The sequence below is a fragment of the Diorhabda carinulata genome, chromosome 11, assembly GCF_026250575.1.
Source record: "Diorhabda carinulata isolate Delta chromosome 11, icDioCari1.1, whole genome shotgun sequence".
Classification (NCBI taxonomy): domain Eukaryota; kingdom Metazoa; phylum Arthropoda; class Insecta; order Coleoptera; family Chrysomelidae; genus Diorhabda; species Diorhabda carinulata.
This window is the reverse complement of record NC_079470.1, coordinates 12,253,290-12,276,276: the sequence shown is the minus strand read 5'-3', so window position 1 is coordinate 12,276,276 and position 22,987 is coordinate 12,253,290. Positions and strand designations below refer to the sequence as shown.

At 32.6% G+C, this 22,987-nt stretch overlaps 1 protein-coding gene across 5 annotated transcripts in view; it reads right to left on the bottom strand.

The window, feature by feature from the left end:
* Positions 1–22,008, bottom strand: part of LOC130899662 (gamma-aminobutyric acid receptor subunit beta) — a 90,296-nt gene extending 68,288 nt beyond the window's left edge. For 4 of the 5 annotated variants that reach the window (XM_057809775.1, XM_057809774.1, XM_057809777.1 and 1 more), the window contains exons 1-2: positions 21,842–22,008; positions 6,763–6,866 (exon numbers count right to left, since the gene is read on the bottom strand). In XM_057809775.1, coding sequence (XP_057665758.1) covers positions 6,763–6,866; positions 21,842–21,912 — 175 coding nt within the window. In that variant the 5' untranslated portion in view covers positions 21,913–22,008. The remainder of the gene's footprint in view (positions 1–6,762; positions 6,867–21,841) is intronic. The other variant, XM_057809773.1, reaches the window with a different exon arrangement.
* Positions 22,009–22,987: the final 979 nt, after the last annotated feature.

Genomic DNA, 22,987 nt, shown 5'->3' with positions numbered 1-22,987 from the left:
GAATAGCTAATACATCTTAGAAGATCATTATCAGCCTTTTCAAAAACCCCCTGATATCAAATCACACTTTCATCAACGATATTATATTTATATGAAACTGTCACAGATGTACATTCCCAGTTCCATTAGAAACCTTCGTAAATAAATTACGTGGAATGGGGTTTGAGAATATAGAATACATTACTAGCTCAAAGATTTTAATGGAATTAACATTAAAAAAAATAGAATAATGATTAATGTCTACAGCAATAGTTATTTGTATGCCAAGACTTTTAGACGACGCATAAGATCTAAAACTTTTTCAATTACACTGAGGAAAGAAAATAAATAATAAAGAATTATAAAAATTTTATTTATCGAACAATATAATGTACTTAATGATATTTGCAATGTCAATATTAATTTATTAATTTTCTTTTTCATCATCATCATTGTTATTGATTAATTTAGACAAAACTTCGAATGAAACAATTTCCGAAAATAAAAAATTTAACGTTATGCAAAATCATAGAAGTGAAACTGTCAACTGTCAACATTGAAGTGGCTAGAGTCCCGAAAGTGTTTTGCAGTACGGAACTGTCACTTTCAATACATGGAACACTCAAAACGCAACTTTCGGTATATAAATAAATACAGAACGAAACAGTCAACTGTCATATTTAAGGAAGTCAAACTTGTCTACTCCAGAGCGTCCCGAAAGTGATTTGCAGTACGGAAGTGTCACTTTCAATACATGGAACACTCAAAACGCAACTTTCGGTATATAAATAAATACAGAACGAAACAGTCAACTGTCATATTTAAGGAAGTCAAACTTGTCTACTCCAGAGCGTCCCGAAAGTGATTTGGAGTACGGAAGTGTCACTTTCAATACATGGAACACTCAAAACGCAACTTTCGGTATATAAATAAATACAGAACGAAACAGTCAACTGTCATATTTAAGGAAGTCAAACTTGTCTACTCCAGAGCGTCCCGAAAGTGATTTGCAGTACGGAAGTGTCACTTTCAATACATGGAACACTCAAAACGCAACTTTCGGTATGTAAATAAATACAGAACGAAACTGTCAACTGTCACATTTAAAGTAGTCAAACTTGTCTACTCCAGAGCGTCCCGAAAGTGATTTGCAGTACGGAAGTGTCACTTTCTATACATGAAACACTCAAAACGCAACTTTCGGTATATAAATAAATACAGAACGAAACAGTCAACTGTCATATTTAAGGAAGTCAAACTTGTCTACTCCAGAGCGTCCCGAAAGTGATTTGCAGTACGGAAGTGTCACTTTCAATACATGGAACACTCAAAACGCAACTTTCGGTATATAAATAAATACAGAACGAAACAGTCAACTGTCATATTTAAGGAAGTCAAACTTGTCTACTCCAGAGCGTCCCGAAAGTGATTTGTAGTACGGAAGTGTCACTTTCAATACATGGAACACTCAAAACGCAGCTTTCGGTATATAAATAAATACAGAACGAAACTGTCAACTGTCACATTTAAAGTAGTCAAACTTGTCTACTCCAGAGCGTCCCGAAAGTGATTTGCAGTACGGAAGTGTCACTTTCAATACATGGAACACTCAAAACGCAACTTTCGGTATGTAAATAAATACAGAACGAAACTGTCAACTGTCACATTTAAAGAAGTCAAACTTGTCTACTCCAGAGCGTTCCGAAAGTGTTTTGCAGTACGGAAGTGTCACTTTCAATACATGGAACACTCAAAACGCAACTTTCGGTATGTAAATAAATACAGAACGAAACTGTCAACTGTCACATTTAAAGAAGTCAAACTTGTCTACTCCAGAGCGTTCCGAAAGTGTTTTGCAGTACGGAAGTGTCACTTTCAATACATGGAACACTCAAAACGCAACTTTCGGTATATAAATAAATATAGAACGAAACTGTCAACTGTCACATTTAAAGAAGTCAAACTTGTCTACTCCAGAGCGTTCCGAAAGTGTTTTGCAGTACGGAAGTGTCACTTTCAATACATGGAACACTCAAAACGCAACTTTCGGTATGTAAATAAATACAGAACGAAACTGTCAACTGTCACATTTAAAGAAGTCAAACTTGTCTACTCCAGAGCGTTCCGAAAGTGTTTTGCAGTACGGAAGTGTCACTTTCAATACATGGAACACTCAAAACGCAACTTTCTCGTATATAAATAAATATAGAACGAAACTGTCAACTGTCAACAATTCCTGAAACTGTAATATAATCTGTTCCTGAAATATGACCGACGACCAGTCTTAGATACCCACAAAAATGTAAATCTCATTTTAAATAATTTATAATTTACATACCATCTGTAAATATTTTCTACTTATATTTATAAGATAATAATCGAAATAATATTTGGTGTCAGGAATTTTCACTCATTATTATACCCTTTTTGGGTAATAAGACTTAGTTTTGGAATAAATATTAAAGTTAAAAGTTTTCTGTCAATACGAAGTTAACCAATTACTGCCTATAAAAATCAAATCAATTATAATTCATTCGATATGTGTGTTTGGATTTAATGTCTATAGCATGGAGCAAAGCGTGTGGTGTAGTTGTGCCATAAAAAGGTGGCTTTCAATAAAAAATGCTGCTCACCGCGAAAAACGATGTCTGCAAACTGATAGCGTGTTTCAACACCAAAACGGGAAGATATTATCACCCGCCGACAATTTCAATTTTATTTTTTCCACAACAACAACGTTCTCACGCTGTCTTGAATTAGTAAGGAAGTTCGGCCGGTTTCTTGTAACTATTTTGCGAAACTTTTTTCATTATAAAATATGAGTTTGGGGTTTTCGGATCGCAATATGAGGCATGTTACGATTAAAATAAAAACAGCTATTTTATTTCATTGATTTTTAGCTAAAATATACACTTATCTGGAAATAATTAATAAAAACATAAATTGTGAGAAATGATCTCAGATTTACTAGTAAAAACTCCCCTGAAAACTGAAAAACAATGAATTGAAATTAATTTTCACCGGCCAATATGTAAGTGCAATGGTTTTTCTAAATATGATTTATCTCTCATAATTATTTATCTATTACCATATTCCAAACAGTATCATACCATTAAAAATTAAAATATCAGTAGTTAACGCCTTGATTCAACGTGTAATACATGACACTCTGCTGACGAGATCCAAGTAGATCGAAACCGCTCAACGGATTATCAGTAATATCACAAGAACTTCGAAAATCCTCCTCCACAGTTGTCGGAAATATAGAACTGGATTTTCTTAAATATATTGAAACCTAAGTCTCTAAGAATACCTTCCAAGTGTTTGTTCGCATTCCCTTCAGAAAATTCTTTCAATGAAATTCTATCTACGCTTCATTATAACTAAACTGAAGGTCTGTCCAGCCTAACTTGACTTAGCAGGGCTGGAATCTCAGTTCTAAGCTAGGCGGATGATTTGGTAAGCATTAAGGCATAATCTCTATCAGGATGCAAAAGTTTCTGAATATGCAATGAAGAGCAACTCTCAATCAACCATGTCTCATTTAAAAGAAGAAGAAAAGCGCACCTACGTTTAGTGAAACTCAATTTCCAATGAGGTGAGGTATTTACAAGTCATCCTGGTTCAAACATTTACTCAGATCCATTATCTAGATGAGGTAACCGCCAAAGTTACAAGCGGTTATATGGACCTCAAACTCTTAGCAAACACGTGGAGTCTTAAGCACTAAATGTTATACTGGGTGTCATCATCATATGATCACTTATGCATCACTTGTTTGATGGTTGAAATCTGAACAAACAATCATTCAGAATGAACTGAAAAAGGCTCAATTGCTGATCGGTTTGGTACGAGGCATTTATGGGCGTCCACAAGCTAATCCAACCAGAAAATCAGACATTTTCAAATTGATAAAGGTAGAAAACAAACTAATGGACCAAAGAAACGTCTTCAGTGCCAAGCTAGAATGGGAGTGCAAACAAACTATCAGTGTGTACCAGGTAATGAGGTAGCAGACATATTTGCGAAAAAAAATATAACGACTCCATACATGGATCTAGACCTTTACTGTAGCCTCTTGAGACTACATATCGATAACGGACTAAATTAAGAAGTCCATTGGTACACAATTATACGAAGGATTCAGTCTCTTAACTTATAGAGTTGAAAAAAATTGAGCTGCAGAATGTGTTCTATGTTTGGAATATGATAATAAATCTAAAAAGGCGTAAATACATCTCTAACTATTTATACATTCCTTTAGAGAATTTGATTCAAAAAACCAACGCATCTTCTCGATTTCAGATGGTGAAAACATAAAATAATGATAAAAATGTTACTGGAAAGTTATTCAACTTAAAATTCAAGTCTAGCAATTTAAAGAAAATTGAAATGAATGACTTCGTAAGGTAATTGAATAAATACGAATATAAAATAGATTTGGACATTTTCTAATCCTTACGACAAGTCGAAATATCGTCGTAAAATATAACTATTCGTCGTGATGATTTTTAAGAATGGATATGTCAAATCTAAAAATTTTCCTGAATCATATTATTAATTAAAGTAATGTTTTCATTACGAGCTAATCTCTATAATGTTCCAGTGACCCATATTCGGTCTCTTTATCATTGAAATGTTCAACTGTAGAGAATAACTGTAAACATATCATTTTTTCTTGTTAAATCCTTTCTCATTTCGAGGAAACGAAAGGCCCTTTTGAGTCTCCCGTCTTGACTATCTGATCAAAACGAGATACATAAAAACGACAAAGTGAGGCTGCCATACCTCCGGGGTGCACTAGCACAGAGAAAATCGGACAGTGGCGGATCCCGTCTCTAGGATACATTGATAATTGGGGTTTGATTCGTAAAAAAAATTCATAACACCATCCGTATTAATATTTAGAGATTCTGCTGGAACAAAAGGCAACATTGTGATTAAATTTAATGGAAATATGTATTTAAAACTAACGTGTCCGATGAATTTGTTTTGATACATGTATGATTCTCATAGAGGGCTTAGTAACACAATTCGTACTAAGTAGAACATAACTTTTTTGAGGTTAGATTTATTGATCAGAATTGTTGACAAATTGAGGGATTTTTGCCAAACATTACAAGAAAGGACAGCCCTCCATCCAAATATTTGGAAATGGAAATTCTGAGCTATGCCAATGATATATGCTGAAAATGAAGATGATCTTCAGAAATTATTGAATACCTTCAAGCTCATGGGAAAAGACTGATGCAAATTACAACTGGGTCGTAAAATAAGACAAAGAATGAAATTCAATCACCGTGGATTTGACATAACCAGTTATGGAGACGTAGATGACGAGGTAAGAGGACAAGAACAACAAGAAGGAACAAATACCTAAGACAAGAAACAAAGATACGAATTTAGGAGCATTAGAAACGAAACAGTTCTTGGATAGTACATAAATGACCATTCGGATTTTGGAAAAATCACTACTAGACCGAGAAAGAAAGAAAAATGTCAGATGATTATGTGACGTAAATAACATCAACGAATGGGTATTGCAGAGAATGGCTGGTAGAGTTCAACCACGAAAACGGTGGAGTCATAACCTAGATCCAAGATGAGGAAAGATATCAAAGAAGGAACAGGTAGAAAAAAGAAGACCTGGAAAGTTATGTTCCTAAAATTTGGATAGAAGAATTGGTTTTATTGTTTTCTATTCAATACTTGCTAAGAATCTTGTAATTAGCAAGAGAGAAAAAAACTTATTCGAGGTATTAGTTTTGACAGAATCGTTTTTTTCTATGATGCTTTTTATCGAAATATGTAATTACGAAAAGTTTTCACTGAGCCAACCCCAATTACTCTTAGCTTTTTTACCTAAAAGTTAAACTGAATAAGAAGCGAATGAGAAAAGGTAAATATTCATCAATTAATAATATATATCATGACGATTCAATAATTCAAAATATCCATTGAATGAGAAAAAAATAAAATGATGACTTTAGAGTTGAATCTAAAGCTAGTTATACTGAATGTTATCCAAACGTTTCTTGTAACAAAATTAGAATCGAAAATATAATTAATAATCTCCAATTATAGATTCTTGATTTCTATTTGAGCCGATCCGCTACTGTCCTCGAGTAAATTCGATTCCCGTGAATGCCGACGACTAGGTGACGATGATAAAATTTCAAGAATCGTGGGCGGCTGTGAGAGAAGCCCAGTTCAGTCAACGACGACACGATTCAAAGTGAACCGCTAGACGAAGACGACGAATCGAATTAACGGAAGCGCTGCTGGTGGTCTGGAGCGAAACAGAAATAGCACTCGTTGCCTAGCAACCTATCCCGAGCATCGATTTGACCCCGCCAGTCTCCCGATCACCACGCGTTCTCGACGACGCTGGTAATAACGTTGCCTCGTTTGAGAAAAGTTGGGAGACAGTTATTGTATGATTATTGTGACACTTTGTAGTAGGTACAGTTCATATTTAGGAGGATATCGTTTACTTTTGATTTTAGATAGTGAATCGTCTGTAAATATTATGTTTTATAAACGAAAACTCGTGTGGATGAGTAGTTAAAATGTTGTACTTCTCCAGCCATGGCCAATGGCATGAATCATTTTTCCATTTTCGATTTTCATCTTTTTCTTTGTCTCTCTAGTGAACGCGGCTCTAGGTCTCTCTATTTTTTCAATATTTCTCAAATTTGGCATCGGTATTGGTGATCAGGAGACGGTTTTATATATGGGAATAAAATCGAAAACAAAATATAAAACCGTGCAATAGCCACTCACCTCCGTAATTCGGTCTTACTCTTTTATCGTAGCTTACGCTGAAGGAGTCCAAAATAGCTGAAACGTTGACGTCTCCTAAGTAACTTCCTCCAGCACCTGGCGATCTGGAAATAAAAAGAAAGTTTTGAAGCTACTTTGCATGTTTCAAAAATCGACATGCATATTCGGAATTTTATTAATGGATAGGAAAGGATTAAACCTGATGTGAAAATTCATAGTTTCTATGTAAAAATCATTGACTAACGCCGTCCTAAATAGATCAGGAATATCAGGGTAATGAGGGTCATTGCAAAAGCGAAAACAATGGGAAAAATATTTTTGATATTAAACATACATTTTATTTTGTCACACACCTCAACGTCTCATTCAGAGCAACATGTTGTCTACATTCAATTTAGTGCATAATGTCGTCAAATTGTAAAGAAAATGTTGTGGCGGTACGTACAAAATAGACGAAACTCTAGAAAATGTAAAAGGAATTTATAGGTGCATCCCTTCATTACAAAAAACCAAAAAATAAAACGTTTGCTGCTGCTAACAAACTCGACAAACATCCAGTAGATTACCAGATCTCGAGAAGCCGTTTCCCAAGCTGTTGAAAAAGATACAAATTCCTGGAAAAGTTTGTTATTGAGGCTAAAGTAAGGAAATAAGAATAGCGTTCACTTTTTGGCTTTTGCTGCCCGAGTCGCCTCTTCTCCAACAATTTTATAATTGGAAACATTTGGTAATACCATCGGAACGAAGTAGTTTGTAGGTTTAATTTACTTCATGGCAATTACCATAACGCAGTCTTATATTAACATTGTGATATGATTTTAAGATGATTCAACAACTCAATTTACTAAACTGTGTCTTCCTCAACAGCATTCTTAGATTTCTTATACATCTGGACATTTATCCACGCACGTTACGACAATCTTACTTCATCAAATCGAAGGGTTTAATCTTCTTGAGTCTGTAGTGATAAGAACCTCAACATCGGATTAATAATGAAGTCGTAGGTCATGATTCGTGGTAAATTTTATTATAATTTGGTCAACAGTGTACATATCTAGATCCTTAAAGAGGTTATTGTTTTCAAATATACCACGATGTACAGACGATTGGCAGAAACGTTTTTTTCACATTTCATTTCATTTATTTCATTTCTATGTTGAGAAAAAGATAAAAAATACTTTGTTATCTATAGAAACAACTCGATCTACATTTATATTATAATAATAGACCACGGAATGAATCGTTTCCATCCCATTGATATCAAAGCTGGTTATTAATTCGATTATCCTTATTCGTACGTGTCGGACAAATTATAAAGATAACCTAATTTGCCTTTTCTATTTGACTCGCTCTCTATTTGAGCTCTTGGATGAAAGTATTTTTAATAGAATGCGGGGGCGTAGGATATGTAAAGAATACAGGTACGGTGTAAGGGATGATACAAAATTTAGATCGGTTTAGTTTACACTACATCTGTTGCCTAAGAAATTTTAACTATTAATAGGCTAGTTTCCAAAATATAATTGGCGTGGTGCATTCCATATAGCTTGGGGGTTTCAATTTTGATCACTTTGCTATGGGAAAGCTTTCGATGAGATAAAATCGTGTGATAAGTTGAGAGAAGTATTCGACACCACAGATGAATCAGTAGCCAAAAACATAACTTTCTTGGAGTGAAAATTAATGATAAGTATCATTGGGATTTGTTGGATATTTAAAAAAAAGCGACCATTAGTCACTGACGGTGCGCGTGCCGGCACGCTCTCCGTTACAACCAAAGGATTCAGCTTTGTACTCCGGTAATTCTCGAAGAAACAGTGTATAATACGTCGATTACCGTTTGTATCGAGAAAATCTGATCCTTTAGCTATGATGTGACATCTCATGAGAACACACCAGGGCACTGGCTCAAAATATGAAGCTTGCAAAAGAGCACATGATGATACAGAGCGTGTCTTTTTTGAATTTATTAGATTTGAGATATACCGACATAACATGGAAGACACGCTGCATCAAGACATCTGAAGACAAATGGAATGCAATGACATGCTTCGACACAAATTTTCTTCTGGTCCTGCAACGCGTAGTAGGATGACACACAGTGCGAGATGTTGGTCTATAGAAAGATCTATACTCTGATGTAGAGACGACGAAGTAAACAGCAAATATTGTGGACGGAGAGGAGTATTTAAAAAGAAAGAGCAAGTCAGATCAAGTCTTGCTGGAAGGCGAATATCACAGACTAACAAGAGACAAGAATATAGTGGATTTTAGTGCATGCGAGTTGCATATTTCTACCAATACTAGTGGGAAGTGTAGACAGGTCGAGCATTCCCCCCCCAATTCAATGAAAAGACCTTCTAGGGTTATTATAACCGTTTTGTTGCATCGTTGTTTTTATTAATGGTATCAAATCAATTTTTTGGTTCTGTTTCTTGCTACTAAGAATGGTCTAACCAAGCCAAGAAGCAATTCTAATATCGTAATGTTGGATAATGTACAAGATTCATTATATGCAATTTGTAAACAACTCCTGACTGTCTCGCGTAAAATTTTTATATTCTATTATTGAAATTGATTCCGTGATTACTTCCGTTAATGTTGGTAGAGAAGCAAGAAGTTGAACTAAAGCTTTAAGAAAATGAAACTTCATATTCACAAGCTACCCAATATATGTCAAAAACTACGATAAAATCACGTTTTTTCTCTCTATTATACTCATTCTCGCAAGAAAAATAAGGATCGGAAAATATAACGACCGTTATTTGAGAAAATCCGAATAGCGTGTGGCTTACGAGGTGGAAAACCCATTAAAATACTGAGCTTAAGAATCTCCACACGTTAACATTCGTGTATTGGATAGATCGTTACTGTGCTTTAATGAAAACGAAGGGTGAAAAACATCAACGCGACTTTGTTCCTATCATAAATCTCGAAATTTTTGTAGAATTTTTTTTATTTTTTACTGGGATTTCATATCTTGAGCTTCTCTCATTTCTGGATGGGTTCGAAAAGGATAATATGAAGAACTTATATGTTACAAGTTTTAGAAGAATTCCACTTCTTGTATCTTCAAAAATAAACAGAAATAAGTATATACGAGGGCTTTTTGAAAAGCTTCCACCCTAAATAAGAAACAAGATATTTTTTTTCATAATCAAACAACCAAACTGATTATATATGAAGATCTATATACAAAATTCCCAAAAAAAAAAAACCAAAACAATTACGAAAATAACACAAAAGTTTATCTTCCAAATCGGATTCGATCTCTTTACAATTCTAGAGCACGTCTCAAACTAAACGACTATACTTCCTAGAATCAATCTACTCCTATCAACTCCACCTAACTCATAACAACTTCCAGTGAAGAATAGTGACCTTAATACTCCGAGTTGCCGTTTTCGGAATCAGTTTCGTATCGGCCCATCTGGACAATAATATTTCCTGAAAAAGTATTGTAAAGTTGACGTGATAGAAAAGTATAATTTACAATTTCTCAGATTTGTAATGCGACGTTGTGTCTAGAAAACCAGTAATTTACGAGGTACATCCTAAAATATAATGTACAGATTTAGAAGGCAAATTTCAACATGGAATTTATAACATTCTGTACCTGGTGGGTAACTAAAAATGGTCTCAGGTTTTTTGTGAACTTGGTGCTATTAGAAAGAGCTTTTGTATGTATTTATGTGAATATAAAATATTTCGTCGTATTATTTCAATCGCATTCTCTTGTCGTAGGTCAATTGGTGGAACCAGATCTTTCATTCGGTCTCACAAATAAAAATCTATGCAAGTTAGGTGATTAACCAAATAAATAAACTTCCTAAATACCTATCAGCGTATGGTTGATCTACAAAATGCTGAAATTATATGAAATAATGTTCAGGGTAATCAGGTAGTCGTTTGAAGAAGAATTTTCGCCGTTTACAAATTACTTGAATTATCTCGAGACAGAAAAAACATATAAACACGCAATTTTCGTTATTTTAATGTTAATTTAGTTTACTTTCGGAAGATCTGCTTGAAATTTCATGTTTCAATTGAAATTTATCAGAAAAAAACACGAAATCTAAAATATACGAAACAACGCCCTCTAACATTCACTTTGTTGATTAAATTCTTTGGAATTTATATATTTTGTATTGCTGGACAAAAGCACTTTCAAACAATATCAAGTTTATAAAAATCGGCTATACAGAACCGGACTTACAAGGTTCTTACTCTCCCCCACGTTTTATTTGAAGCGATTGACTAAAACTTTTAAAATGAAAAATGCGCAGAATTCGATTATAATTCATAAAATGCCTCTGGGCCGGTTTTTTTATATTTATTTTCATGAAACTTTTATACAATCCGTTTCTGAGATATGGTCGACGCCCTTTCTTAATTGCTTACCTGGTATATTGATTAATAATTATACCGATTCTTTTTATGGTGTATAATAAACTCCTGGACAAAATTAACGAACCACCACAAATATTTACAATAAAAACACAAAATAAAACTAAGTTACATTGAAATAATATTGAATACCTGCAAATTTGTAGATAACATAACCTCAATTTGCTTTATTCATTCTCCAGTAGCGGCCTCTATGAGTTGTGATTAGAAACAGGGAGACTATGACTTCGAATACTCTTTTTGAGATAGCCCCATAGTTCTATAGGTCTCGTATCCGGACTGTTAGGTGGCCACTCTAATGAAGGGATATTGACATCATGTTTTCAATATCACATCGAAACAAATTCCTCCCCAAAACATTTTAGAACCACCACCAAAAGGCACTTTGGGAGAGATAATACAGCTGGCAAACCTTTCTCATTGTCTTAGCCGGCTAATTTTAGTTTCATCGGAGGAACAGAACCCGATTCAAATCATTGATCGTCCAATATTCCGATGTAGCCTTACAAAATTTGATCTCTGAACTTTTTTGCTTAAATACAACCCTGTGCTAGATTCAAAACTCGTTACTAAGTTCTCGAATAGTTGATATACTATTTGAATGTCTAGATTGTGTATTTTTTATGCACTTTCAAATATATTTGATTAGAGTCAGATTATTTATTTTATTTCGCAAAACTTAATACCAATATGTGTTGAAAATCCATATTTTCCTACAAACGCTGCTATTCATACGGTATTGAACACATTATATGAATTTATTCGCTGTATTTTTTGAAAACAACTCGTAACATTTTCAAAATTTTGCCATTGTTATTAATTGGGAGTCGCTTCATTTCAAATGGGTATTGAATAATTCAAAATATTCACTCGATTCACTTCATCATATAAAAAATATTAGGTGGTGTATTTTTGAGTCAGATACTGGCTACTTTTAAAGTAGATTCTTATCCTCGACTTGCGATATCCTTGATAAATGAATCCCGGTCCAGAAACGTCAAAGCTTAACATCGTTCCGGCGCCATCGTCTGAAATACCAGATCCATTCTGATCTCAAAACAAAGAATTGGCGAAGACTTTTTATGTAAATGCCTCTACTTTGTGTTCGGTCTAGCGTAATATTCTAATGTGTTTTGGGTAACGATAATCATCAGTTGAGGAAAACGCGAAAAAAGGATGATTGTCTCAGTTTTGCATTGGAAGTAAACCAATTCGTATGAGAAATATAAACAGATACTTAATCCTAAGCGGTCTACAAGAGAGTTGATGTATTCAATTTCAATTATTTCAGCGAGATCTGACATTATCGCATCGCCTTATTCAGTAACAACAAAATTTAAAGGTGAGATCCATTTTTGACAGAAAATTATTGAAACCACGCGTTTGTTTTTTCCCTCGTTATATTGTAAAATTATATTGTATTACCAAAATAGTATGGATTGCCTTGGACGATGGGTTTTAAGTCAATTCACCATATTTGGGCAGTGATAATTAATGCTATACAAAACGTGTATTTTATTCATAAAGTTTTGAGCAGAAAATTAGAAAATACCACTTGAAAGTATCTACTTTTTCCTTTATGAACAGAGTGGATTTCAGCGTGGAATATTCACCCGATAAACTTGATGGAAACTTACAATACAACAGATATTGCGTGAAAGTACGCCGAAAGCACGGTTTCTGAGACTGCAGTTGAAGTCAGACTATAATGATGCAAAGATCAGATTATATAAAGTAGAATGGGTACTTAATACATAATACATAATAATAATAATAATACATAATATTTCTTTCAAGAAAAAAAATACATTCTTTGGAAACGTCAATAAAATTTTTTGGTTTAGAGCATTTTAGATGAATTAAAATCAGAAGACCATATCAGAACAAAGATTAGACTATAATAAAGAACAAATGAAGCAGATTAAGTAAGTTCTTACTACAGAGATCATTTTTTCTTTTGGAAGAAGGACTAGCATCGATAAAACTTAGTTCAAAGAAGTAATCTGCATACGGCGATGAATTAAAATCAAACCGTATCTTGGATTAGAGGTTAGACTGTATTGAAGCAGAAATAAAGCAGAATAAGTATTTTTTTCATTACAAACATCATTTTTCTTTTGAAAAATGAGCCAACATTCTTTGTAAACATCGATAAAATTCATAGTTCCAAGAAGTACCAGAAAATCTGCAAGCAGCGATGAATTAAAATCAAACCGTATTTTAGAGTAGAGGTTAGACTATATTGAAGCAGAAATGAAGCAGAATAAGTATTTTTTTCATTACAAACATCATTTTTCTTTTGAAACATGAACTAACATTCTTTGGAAACATCGATAAAACTTCATAGTTCAAAGAAGTACCAGAAAATCTGCATACGGTGATGAATTAAAATCAAACCATATCTTATACTAGAGGTTAGACTGTATTGAAGCAGAAATAAAGCAGAATAAGTATTTTTTTCATTACAAAGATCATTTTTCTTTTGAAAAATGAACCAACATTCTTTGGAATCATCGATAAAACTTCATAGTTCCAAGAAGTACCAGAAAATCTGCTTACAGCGATGAATTAAAATCAAACCATATCTTAGACTAGAGGTTAGACTGTATTGAAGCAGAAATAAAGCAGAATAAGTATTTTTTTCATTACAAAGATCATTTTTCTTCTGAAAAATGAACCAACATTCTTTGGAAACATCGATAAAACTTCATAGTTCCAAGAAGTACCAGAAAATCTGCTTACAGCGATGAATTAAAATCAAACCGTATTTTAGAGTAGAGGTTAGACTATATTGAAGCAGAAATGAAGCAGAATAAGTATTTTTTTCATTACAAAGATCATTTTTCTTCTGAAAAATGAACCAACATTCTTTGGAAACATCGATAAAACTTCATAGTTCCAAGAAGTACCAGAAAATCTGCAAACAGCGATTAATTAAAATCAAACCGTATTTTAGAGTAGAGGTTAGACTATATTGAAGCAGAAATGAAGCAGAATAAGTATTTTCTTCATTACAAAGATCATTTTTCTTTTGAAAAATGAACCAACATTCTTTGGAATCATCGATAAAACTTCATAGTTCCAAGAAGTATCAGAAAATCTGCTTACAGCGATGAATTAAAATCAAACCATATCTTAGACTAGAGGTTAGACTGTATTGAAGCAGAAATAAAGCAGAATAAGTATTTTTTTCATTACAAAGATCATTTTTCTTTTGAAAAATGAACCAACATTCTTTGGAATCATCGATAAAACTTCATAGTTCCAAGAAGTACCAGAAAATCTGCTTACAGCGATGAATTAAAATCAAACCATATCTTAGACTAGAGGTTAGACTGTATTGAAGCAGAAATAAAGCAGAATAAGTATTTTTTTCATTACAAAGATCATTTTTCTTCTGAAAAATGAACCAACATTCTTTGGAAACATCGATAAAACTTCATAGTTCCAAGAAGTACCAGAAAATCTGCTTACAGCGATGAATTAAAATCAAACCGTATTTTAGAGTAGAGGTTAGACTATATTGAAGCAGAAATGAAGCAGAATAAGTATTTTTTTCATTACAAAGATCATTTTTCTTCTGAAAAATGAACCAACATTCTTTGGAAACATCGATAAAACTTCATAGTTCCAAGAAGTACCAGAAAATCTGCAAACAGCGATTAATTAAAATCAAACCGTATTTTAGAGTAGAGGTTAGACTATATTGAAGCAGAAATGAAGCAGAATAAGTATTTTCTTCATTACAAAGATCATTTTTCTTTTGAAAAATGAACCAACATTCTTTGGAATCATCGATAAAACTTCATAGTTCCAAGAAGTATCAGAAAATCTGCTTACAGCGATGAATTAAAATCAAACCATATCTTAGACTAGAGGTTAGACTGTATTGAAGCAGAAATAAAGCAGAATAAGTATTTTTTTCATTACAAAGATCATTTTTCTTTTGAAAAATGAACCAACATTCTTTGGAATCATCGATAAAACTTCATAGTTCCAAGAAGTACCAGAAAATCTGCTTACAGCGATGAATTAAAATCAAACCATATCTTAGACTAGAGGTTAGACTGTATTGAAGCAGAAATAAAGCAGAATAAGTATTTTTTTCATTACAAACATCATTTTTCTTCTGAAAAATGAACCAACATTCTTTGGAATCATCGATAAAACTTCATAGTTCAAAGAAGTACAAGAAAATCTGCAAGCAGCGATTAATTAAAATCAAACCGTATTTTAGAGTAGAGGTTAGACTGTATTGAAGCAGAAATAAAGCAGAATAAGTATTTTTTTCATTACAAAGATCATTTTTCTTTTGAAAAATGAACCAACATTCTTTGGAATCATCGATAAAACTTCATAGTTCCAAGAAGTACCAGAAAATCTGCTTACAGCGATTAATTAAAATCAAACCGTATCTTAGACTAGAGGTTAGACTATATTGAAGCAGAAATGAAGCAGAATAAGTATTTTTTTCATTACAAAGATCATTTTTCTTTTGAAAAATGAACCAACATTCTTTGGAATCATCGATAAAACTTCATAGTTCCAAGAAGTACCAGAAAATCTGCTTACAGCGATGAATTAAAATCAAACCATATCTTAGACTAGAGGTTAGACTGTATTGAAGCAGAAATAAAGCAGAATAAGTATTTTTTTCATTACAAAGATCATTTTTCTTCTGAAAAATGAACCAACATTCTTTGGAAACATCGATAAAACTTCATAGTTCCAAGAAGTACCAGAAAATCTGCAAACAGCGATTAATTAAAATCGAACCGTATCTTAGAGTAGAGGTTAGACTGTATTGAAGCAGAAATGAAGCAGAATAAGTATTTTTTTCATTACAAAGATCATTTTTCTTTTGAAAAATGAACCAACATTCTTTGGAATCATCGATAAAACTTCATAGTTCCAAGAAGTACCAGAAAATCTGCTTACAGCGATGAATTAAAATCAAACCATATCTTAGACTAGAGGTTAGACTGTATTGAAGCAGAAATAAAGCAGAATAAGTATTTTTTTCATTACAAACATCATTTTTCTTCTGAAAAATGAACCAACATTCTTTGGAATCATCGATAAAACTTCATAGTTCAAAGAAGTACAAGAAAATCTGCAAGCAGCGATTAATTAAAATCAAACCGTATTTTAGAGTAGAGGTTAGACTGTATTGAAGCAGAAATGAAGCAGAATAAGTATTTTTTTCATTACAAAGATCATTTTTCTTCTGAAAAATGAGCCAACATTCTTTGGAATCATCGATAAAACTTCATAGTTCCAAGAAGTACCAGAAAATCTGCTTACAGCGATGAATTAAAATCAAACCATATCTTAGACTAGAGGTTAGACTGTATTGAAGCAGAAATAAAGCAGAATAAGTATTTTTTTCATTACAAAGATCATTTTTCTTCTGAAAAATGAACCAACATTCTTTGGAAACATCGATAAAACTTCATAGTTCCAAGAAGTACCAGAAAATCTGCAAACAGCGATTAATTAAAATCGAACCATATCTTAGACTAGAGGTTAGACTGTATTGAAGCAGAAATAAAGCAGAATAAGTATTTTTTTCATTACAAAGATCATTTTTCTTCTGAAAAATGAACCAACATTCTTTGGAAACATCGATAAAACTTCATAGTTCCAAGAAGTACCAGAAAATCTGCTTACAGCGATGAATTAAAATCAAACCGTATTTTAGAGTAGAGGTTAGACTATATTGAAGCAGAAATGAAGCAGAATAAGTATTTTTTTCATTACAAAGATCATTTTTCTTCTGAAAAATGAACCAACATTCTTTGGAAACATCGATAAAACTTCATAGTTCCAAGAAGTACCAGAAAATCTGCAAACAGCGATTAATTAAAATCAAACCGTATTTTAGAGTAGAGGTTAGACTATATTGAAGCAGAAATGAAGCAGAATAAGTATTTTTTTCATTACAAAGATCATTTTTCTTCTGAAAAATGAGCCAACATTCTTTGGAATCATCGATAAAACTTCATAGTTCCAAGAAGTACCAGAAAATCTGCTTACAGCGATGAATTAAAATCAAACCATATCTTAGACTAGAGGTTAGACTGTATTGAAGCAGAAATAAAGCAGAATAAGTATTTTTTTCATTACAAAGATCATTTTTCTTCTGAAAAATGAACCAACATTCTTTGGAAACATCGATAAAACTTCATAGTTCCAAGAAGTACCAGAAAATCTGCTTACAGCGATGAATTAAAATCAAACCGTATTTTAGAGTAGAGGTTAGACTGTATTGAAGCAGAAATGAAGCAGAATAAGTATTTTTTTCATTACAAAGATCATTTTTCTTTTGAAAAATGAACCAACATTCTTTGGAATCATCGATAAAACATTATAGTTCAAAGAAGTACCAAAAAATCTGCATACAGCGATGAATTAAAATCGAATCATATGTTAAACTAGAGGTTAGACTATATTGAAGCAGAAATAAAGCAGAATAAGTATTTTTTTCATTACAAAGATCATTTTTCTTTTGAAAAATGAACCAACATTCTTTGGAATCATCGATAAAACATTATAGTTCAAAGAAGTACCAGAAAATCTGCTTACAGCGATGAATTAAAATCGAATCATATGTTAGACTAGAGGTTAGACTATATTGAAGCAGAAATGAAGCAGAATAAGTATTTTTTTCATTACAAAGATCATTTTTCTTTTGAAAAATGAACCAACATTCTTTGGAATCATCGATAAAACATTATAGTTCAAAGAAGTACCAAAAAATCTGCATACAGCGATGAATTAAAATCGAACCGTATCTTAGAGTAGAGGTTAGACTGTATTGAAGCAGAAATGAAGCAGAATAAGTATTTTCTTCATTACAAAGATCATTTTTCTTTTGAAAAATGAACCAACATTCTTTGGAATCATCGATAAAACTTCATAGTTCAAAGAAGTACAAGAAAATCTGCAAGCAGCGATTAATTAAAATCAAACCGTATTTTAGAGTAGAGGTTAGACTGTATTGAAGCAGAAATGAAGCAGAATAAGTATTTTTTTCATTACAAAGATCATTTTTCTTTTGAAAAATGAGCCAACATTCTTTGGAATCATCGATAAAACATTATAGTTCAAAGAAGTATCATAAAATCTGCATACGACGATGAATTAAAATCAAACCGTATCTTGGAGAAGAGGTTAGACTGTAATGAAGCATAAATGAAGCAGAATAAGTAAGTTCTTATTACAGAGATCATTTTTTTTTTTGGAAAAAGGGTCGAAAATTCTTTGGAAGCACAAATAAAACTCTATAGTTCAGAGAAGTATCAGAAAATTTGTTAGCGTTTGAGATGAGAACGAAGTAAATAGTTTTGATGTTTCTAAATTGATTAGCAGATCATATAAAACTCCTTTGAGTATAATCCATTATTCCATATTCAACTCTATCGTAGATCGCATTATCTGGGAAAAAATTCTCATATTTTCTTCACATAAAGATAAAAAGTCATTTTTTACACTCCCTTCCAGATACTTACACAAGTAAGTGAATAATGGATGTTTATATTAACATACAAATGACAAAATTGATTGTTTAGGTCCTCACATAAAACCTTTGTGCTGGCAAGCATTATAGTATGTGGAAAAGATCACATCCGAGTCAGTAATAGAACTTTGAATATGAAATGGATGGCTATATACACTATATAGTCAATAATTAATGAAATATAAAAGCAAACATTTTATTTTTCAAAATAAATAAGAAACAAACGACTCAAAATCGATTAAAACAAAAATTTTATCGGTTAAACTCTGATGTTAGGTATTTTTTAGTCTTTTATTCAACCCATTGCTAGCTTATAATGACAATAAAAGCTTTTATCATTTTTAACTATCCCTTAAGGGCGCGTGAAAGAGTTTGAGCCTTTGAACTAGCAAGTTAAACTTTGTTCTCTACCCTCATCTCTGTTATTCCGAGGAATTGTATCTTACTAATATGGGACGAAGTTTTTCTCTGACTGTTAAACCTTGTAGAAATGATCTTGAAATATATTAGGATAGGGGAAATATACGGTATACTATAAAAAAGGTTCAGTTATAGATTTTTTATATTCAATATAATATAATCTAATGTAATGTATTTTGATTACTTGAATATTGATAGGGAAGTATTAATAAGAAAAATACAACTTATAACATCGAAGAAGATTATATACAAACTACAAAGTATAAAGACGGAAGCAGGAATAATAAAAATAAAAAATGTTGAGCTAAAAACTATCACTCTTCACAAACATCAATGTAAACTAGAGGAAATTCTTGTAAAATTAAATGGGACACAGGTTTTGTTAAGATAACAGCAGAAATTATACCGAATTTTTAATTGGAAAGCGTTTATTATTGTTCTTTCTGGTTATATCTCTCATGAAAATCAAGTTTCGAACCAAATTTTGTCTTCAGTTACATCAAATTCAACGGTTCATCGACAGTTAACCACAAACTAACAAGTTGTTCACAACTGTCCAATTAAAGAGAAAGAATTAGAAAAAGCAGGAGGTTCCGAACAGATTCCAGAAAAATTTCCAGTAAACTTACCTCGAAAAATGATAGTTATGACCCTACCTGGTGATAATTCTTACTAATTCACATTTAAAAACTCAAAATTGCGAAAAGGAAATTGTGTTGGGTTGTATAAGTTTTGAACTAGTTTAGATTGAAGATTTAAAAAAGTTCTGGATACATAATTAAAATAAGAAAATTCCACTTCAACATCAAGAAGTTGAAGCTTCAAGAGGTACAATCTCAAAAATCGAAGTAACTGTTGAATTAATATTGTTTTAGCAGGATATAATAATATGTATATAATTTGAAACTTGTTACATAAAAAAACAAAGCAGATAAAACTACAAAAAATGTGAGTTATGTCTCTACCTAGTGATAATTCTAACAGTTTCTGACAAATCTTTAAGCTGAGATAAGTTCTATTAGTATTTAACAAGTTTTGTTTGGAATTTTGAAGAGTTTTTGGCACCTAGGTATAAAAACTCCCCTCGATAGCTGTATAGTGATAATTTCTAAGAAATCTAACAAAACTTCAAAAGTTGCAGCCTCAAACAAGGAATTCACGTGAAAATATTTATGAAAATTGTTTTTGTTCTACTTTGAATATATTATTAAACATATGAAACAAGAAAATCACATTTTACATAAAAAAGTGTAAACTCGGAGAAGGAACTCCGAAAAACGTAAGTTATGCCTCTACCTGAAGATAATTCTAATAGTTTTTAACAAATCTTCAAATTGAAACAAGTTATATTAGTATTTAACAAGTTTTGTTTAAAATTATGAAGAGTTTTTGGATATTTAAGTGTAGTAGAGAAATACCACACCATTTTAAAGAGGCACCTAGGTATAAAAACTCCCCTCGATAGCTGTATAGTGATAATTTCTAAGAAATATAACAAAACTTTAAAAGTTGCAGCCTCAAACAAGGAATTCACTTGAAAATAATAATGAAAATTAGTTTTGTTCTATTTCGGTTGTATTATTGAAGAAAATTAATTAAGAACACCTAAAATAACGCAAACTAGATACAAAAAAGGCTGTAGGAAAATATCAAAGATTCAGACAAATCTTCAAATTGAGTTGAGCTATATCAGTTTTGAACCATTTTTAAATAGTATTTTAAAAAAATTCTGGATATATAATTGGAAGAAATACCACATCTCATAAGTAAAAACGTGGAGTGTAGAGACAGAAATGTAGATTTCAACATACTGCAACAGACACCCCTTGATAACTATCTAGTTATAATTCACATGAAATCTGACAAAATTCCAAGCATCGAATTGTTTTGCACTGTTTTGGATATAATAATGGAAACATCAGGCTCCGTACAAATCACAAAAATTCTAACAAATTCTGAAAAATCTTTAAATAAAATATAATATTCTTCAACAAGTTTAGATTGGAAACTTTGAATATAGAACTGAAATAGGAAAACTCCCCTTCATACTTATTTGATGATAACATTCACGAAATCTGATAAATCTTGAAAAGGTACAGTGTCAAACAATAAATTTCGAATGTTTATAAAAATAGAAATCAGAAAAAAAGAGATAAACAGATGTCACTTTCGAGGGTGCTCCAGGTTCCTACAAATCACAAAAGAAATTCTGTGAAATACGCCTCAATATAGAGGATATTGGGAAATTTTTTGAAAATATCCGCTGAAAATTCAATTATAAGATTGAATTGAGTGTATTGAATGACTCTATAATTTTTTTTTATCATAAATTTGGAAAAATTCAATGTATAGAACAAAGAAATATCCAAATATGAACATTATGTTTCTGAATATTTTTTAGAACCAATAAACAATCATCCTCCATCATCCATTAAATTGTTGGAAAATAATTCATTTGAAACATATTTAAAAAAGGGAATAAATGATAATTATTTGAATTTATTATGAATAACTTTAGCTAGAAAAACTTCTTTTCCCGTGAGAATCTGATGAAAATATTATTATTTTTGAGATGATGCGTGCCACAAATGAATTACTTAAGTATTGACATCCCTTCTGCCGGGATGGCACCCGCAGCTGCAAGCCCAAACACACCCATGCGAGCACATGCACGGTAATAAAAAAAGAAATATGTATATATATATATAAAAATATACAAATGGGAAAACTCACCCGGCAAAGGCCCCTCCGAAGGTAAAAAGGGTCAACAGCGCGGTTGGCCAAACCATCCGGCTGTCCCCCATTTTGGGGTTTCTACACGTGTCCCTTGTTTTTCGTCATTTCCCGACACAGAACGCCGTAACAATCGTTGTGTTCCATTCGGCACCGAGGAAAGGAGTGGTCGGCAAGCTAGACTGGGGCTTGGCTACTGCGCATGGTGGCCAGAATTTGCGAAATAATAGCAGCCCCTGGCCGAAATATTATCCCCGTTTAGCTCTATTTCTCTCGTTTCAACATAAACTTTCTTGTATTAGAAAAAGATGCGGATGGATTCGTAGGACGTAGCTTCTCGATCCAGGATCTGGCCGTAACATGGAATCAATACCAGTGTGACGTAATTTCAGTCAACGCGATACCTGAGCCAAAGACTCTCTGAAAGGCAGGTGGAATTGGACAGTGAAATGACACTGGTAGGCATAGAGAGGTTGCTTACAACAGGATGTGGGATTCAGAATATACTTCCTTTTTATTTTACAGGAAACACCTTACTAACAGATCGCAATTATTATTTATCATAACATCTATATAAAGTATACGAGGAGACGTTTATAAATAATGATTTCTTATATTATTATAAGTACAAAAATTATAAATATACGGGGTTGTATTGATATCTAGTTAGCCTAGACCAGTTCCAAGCATAAACAAAATGTTGCGTTACCATAGCAACGAACAATAAATTATTAGAAGTGTCAGTGTAAAGTGTCCACCGAAATCGAAAATTGGAGTATCGAGTCATCACCCTGTATTTAAAAGGGTTAAGAGGTAAGCATATTTACGAAGATATGCTTAATGTCCTTGGTGATCAATGTCCTTCGTATGCGACCGTGAAAAATTGGACTGCAAGCTTCAAAAGAGGTAAATTTTCCATTGAAGATGATGACCGATTGGGAAGGCCAGTGTTGACCAAAGCGTGCAAGGGTAGAGGCATCGAATTCGATCTGTGCTCGATTTGAAAACGATGTAGACTTCTTAAACCGAATTGTTACTATGGATGAGACTTGGGTACATTTTTACGATCCAGAAACAAAACATCAATCGATGGAATGGCGACACTATGGTTCTCCAAGACCTAAGAAGTTTCGTGTCCAAAAATCT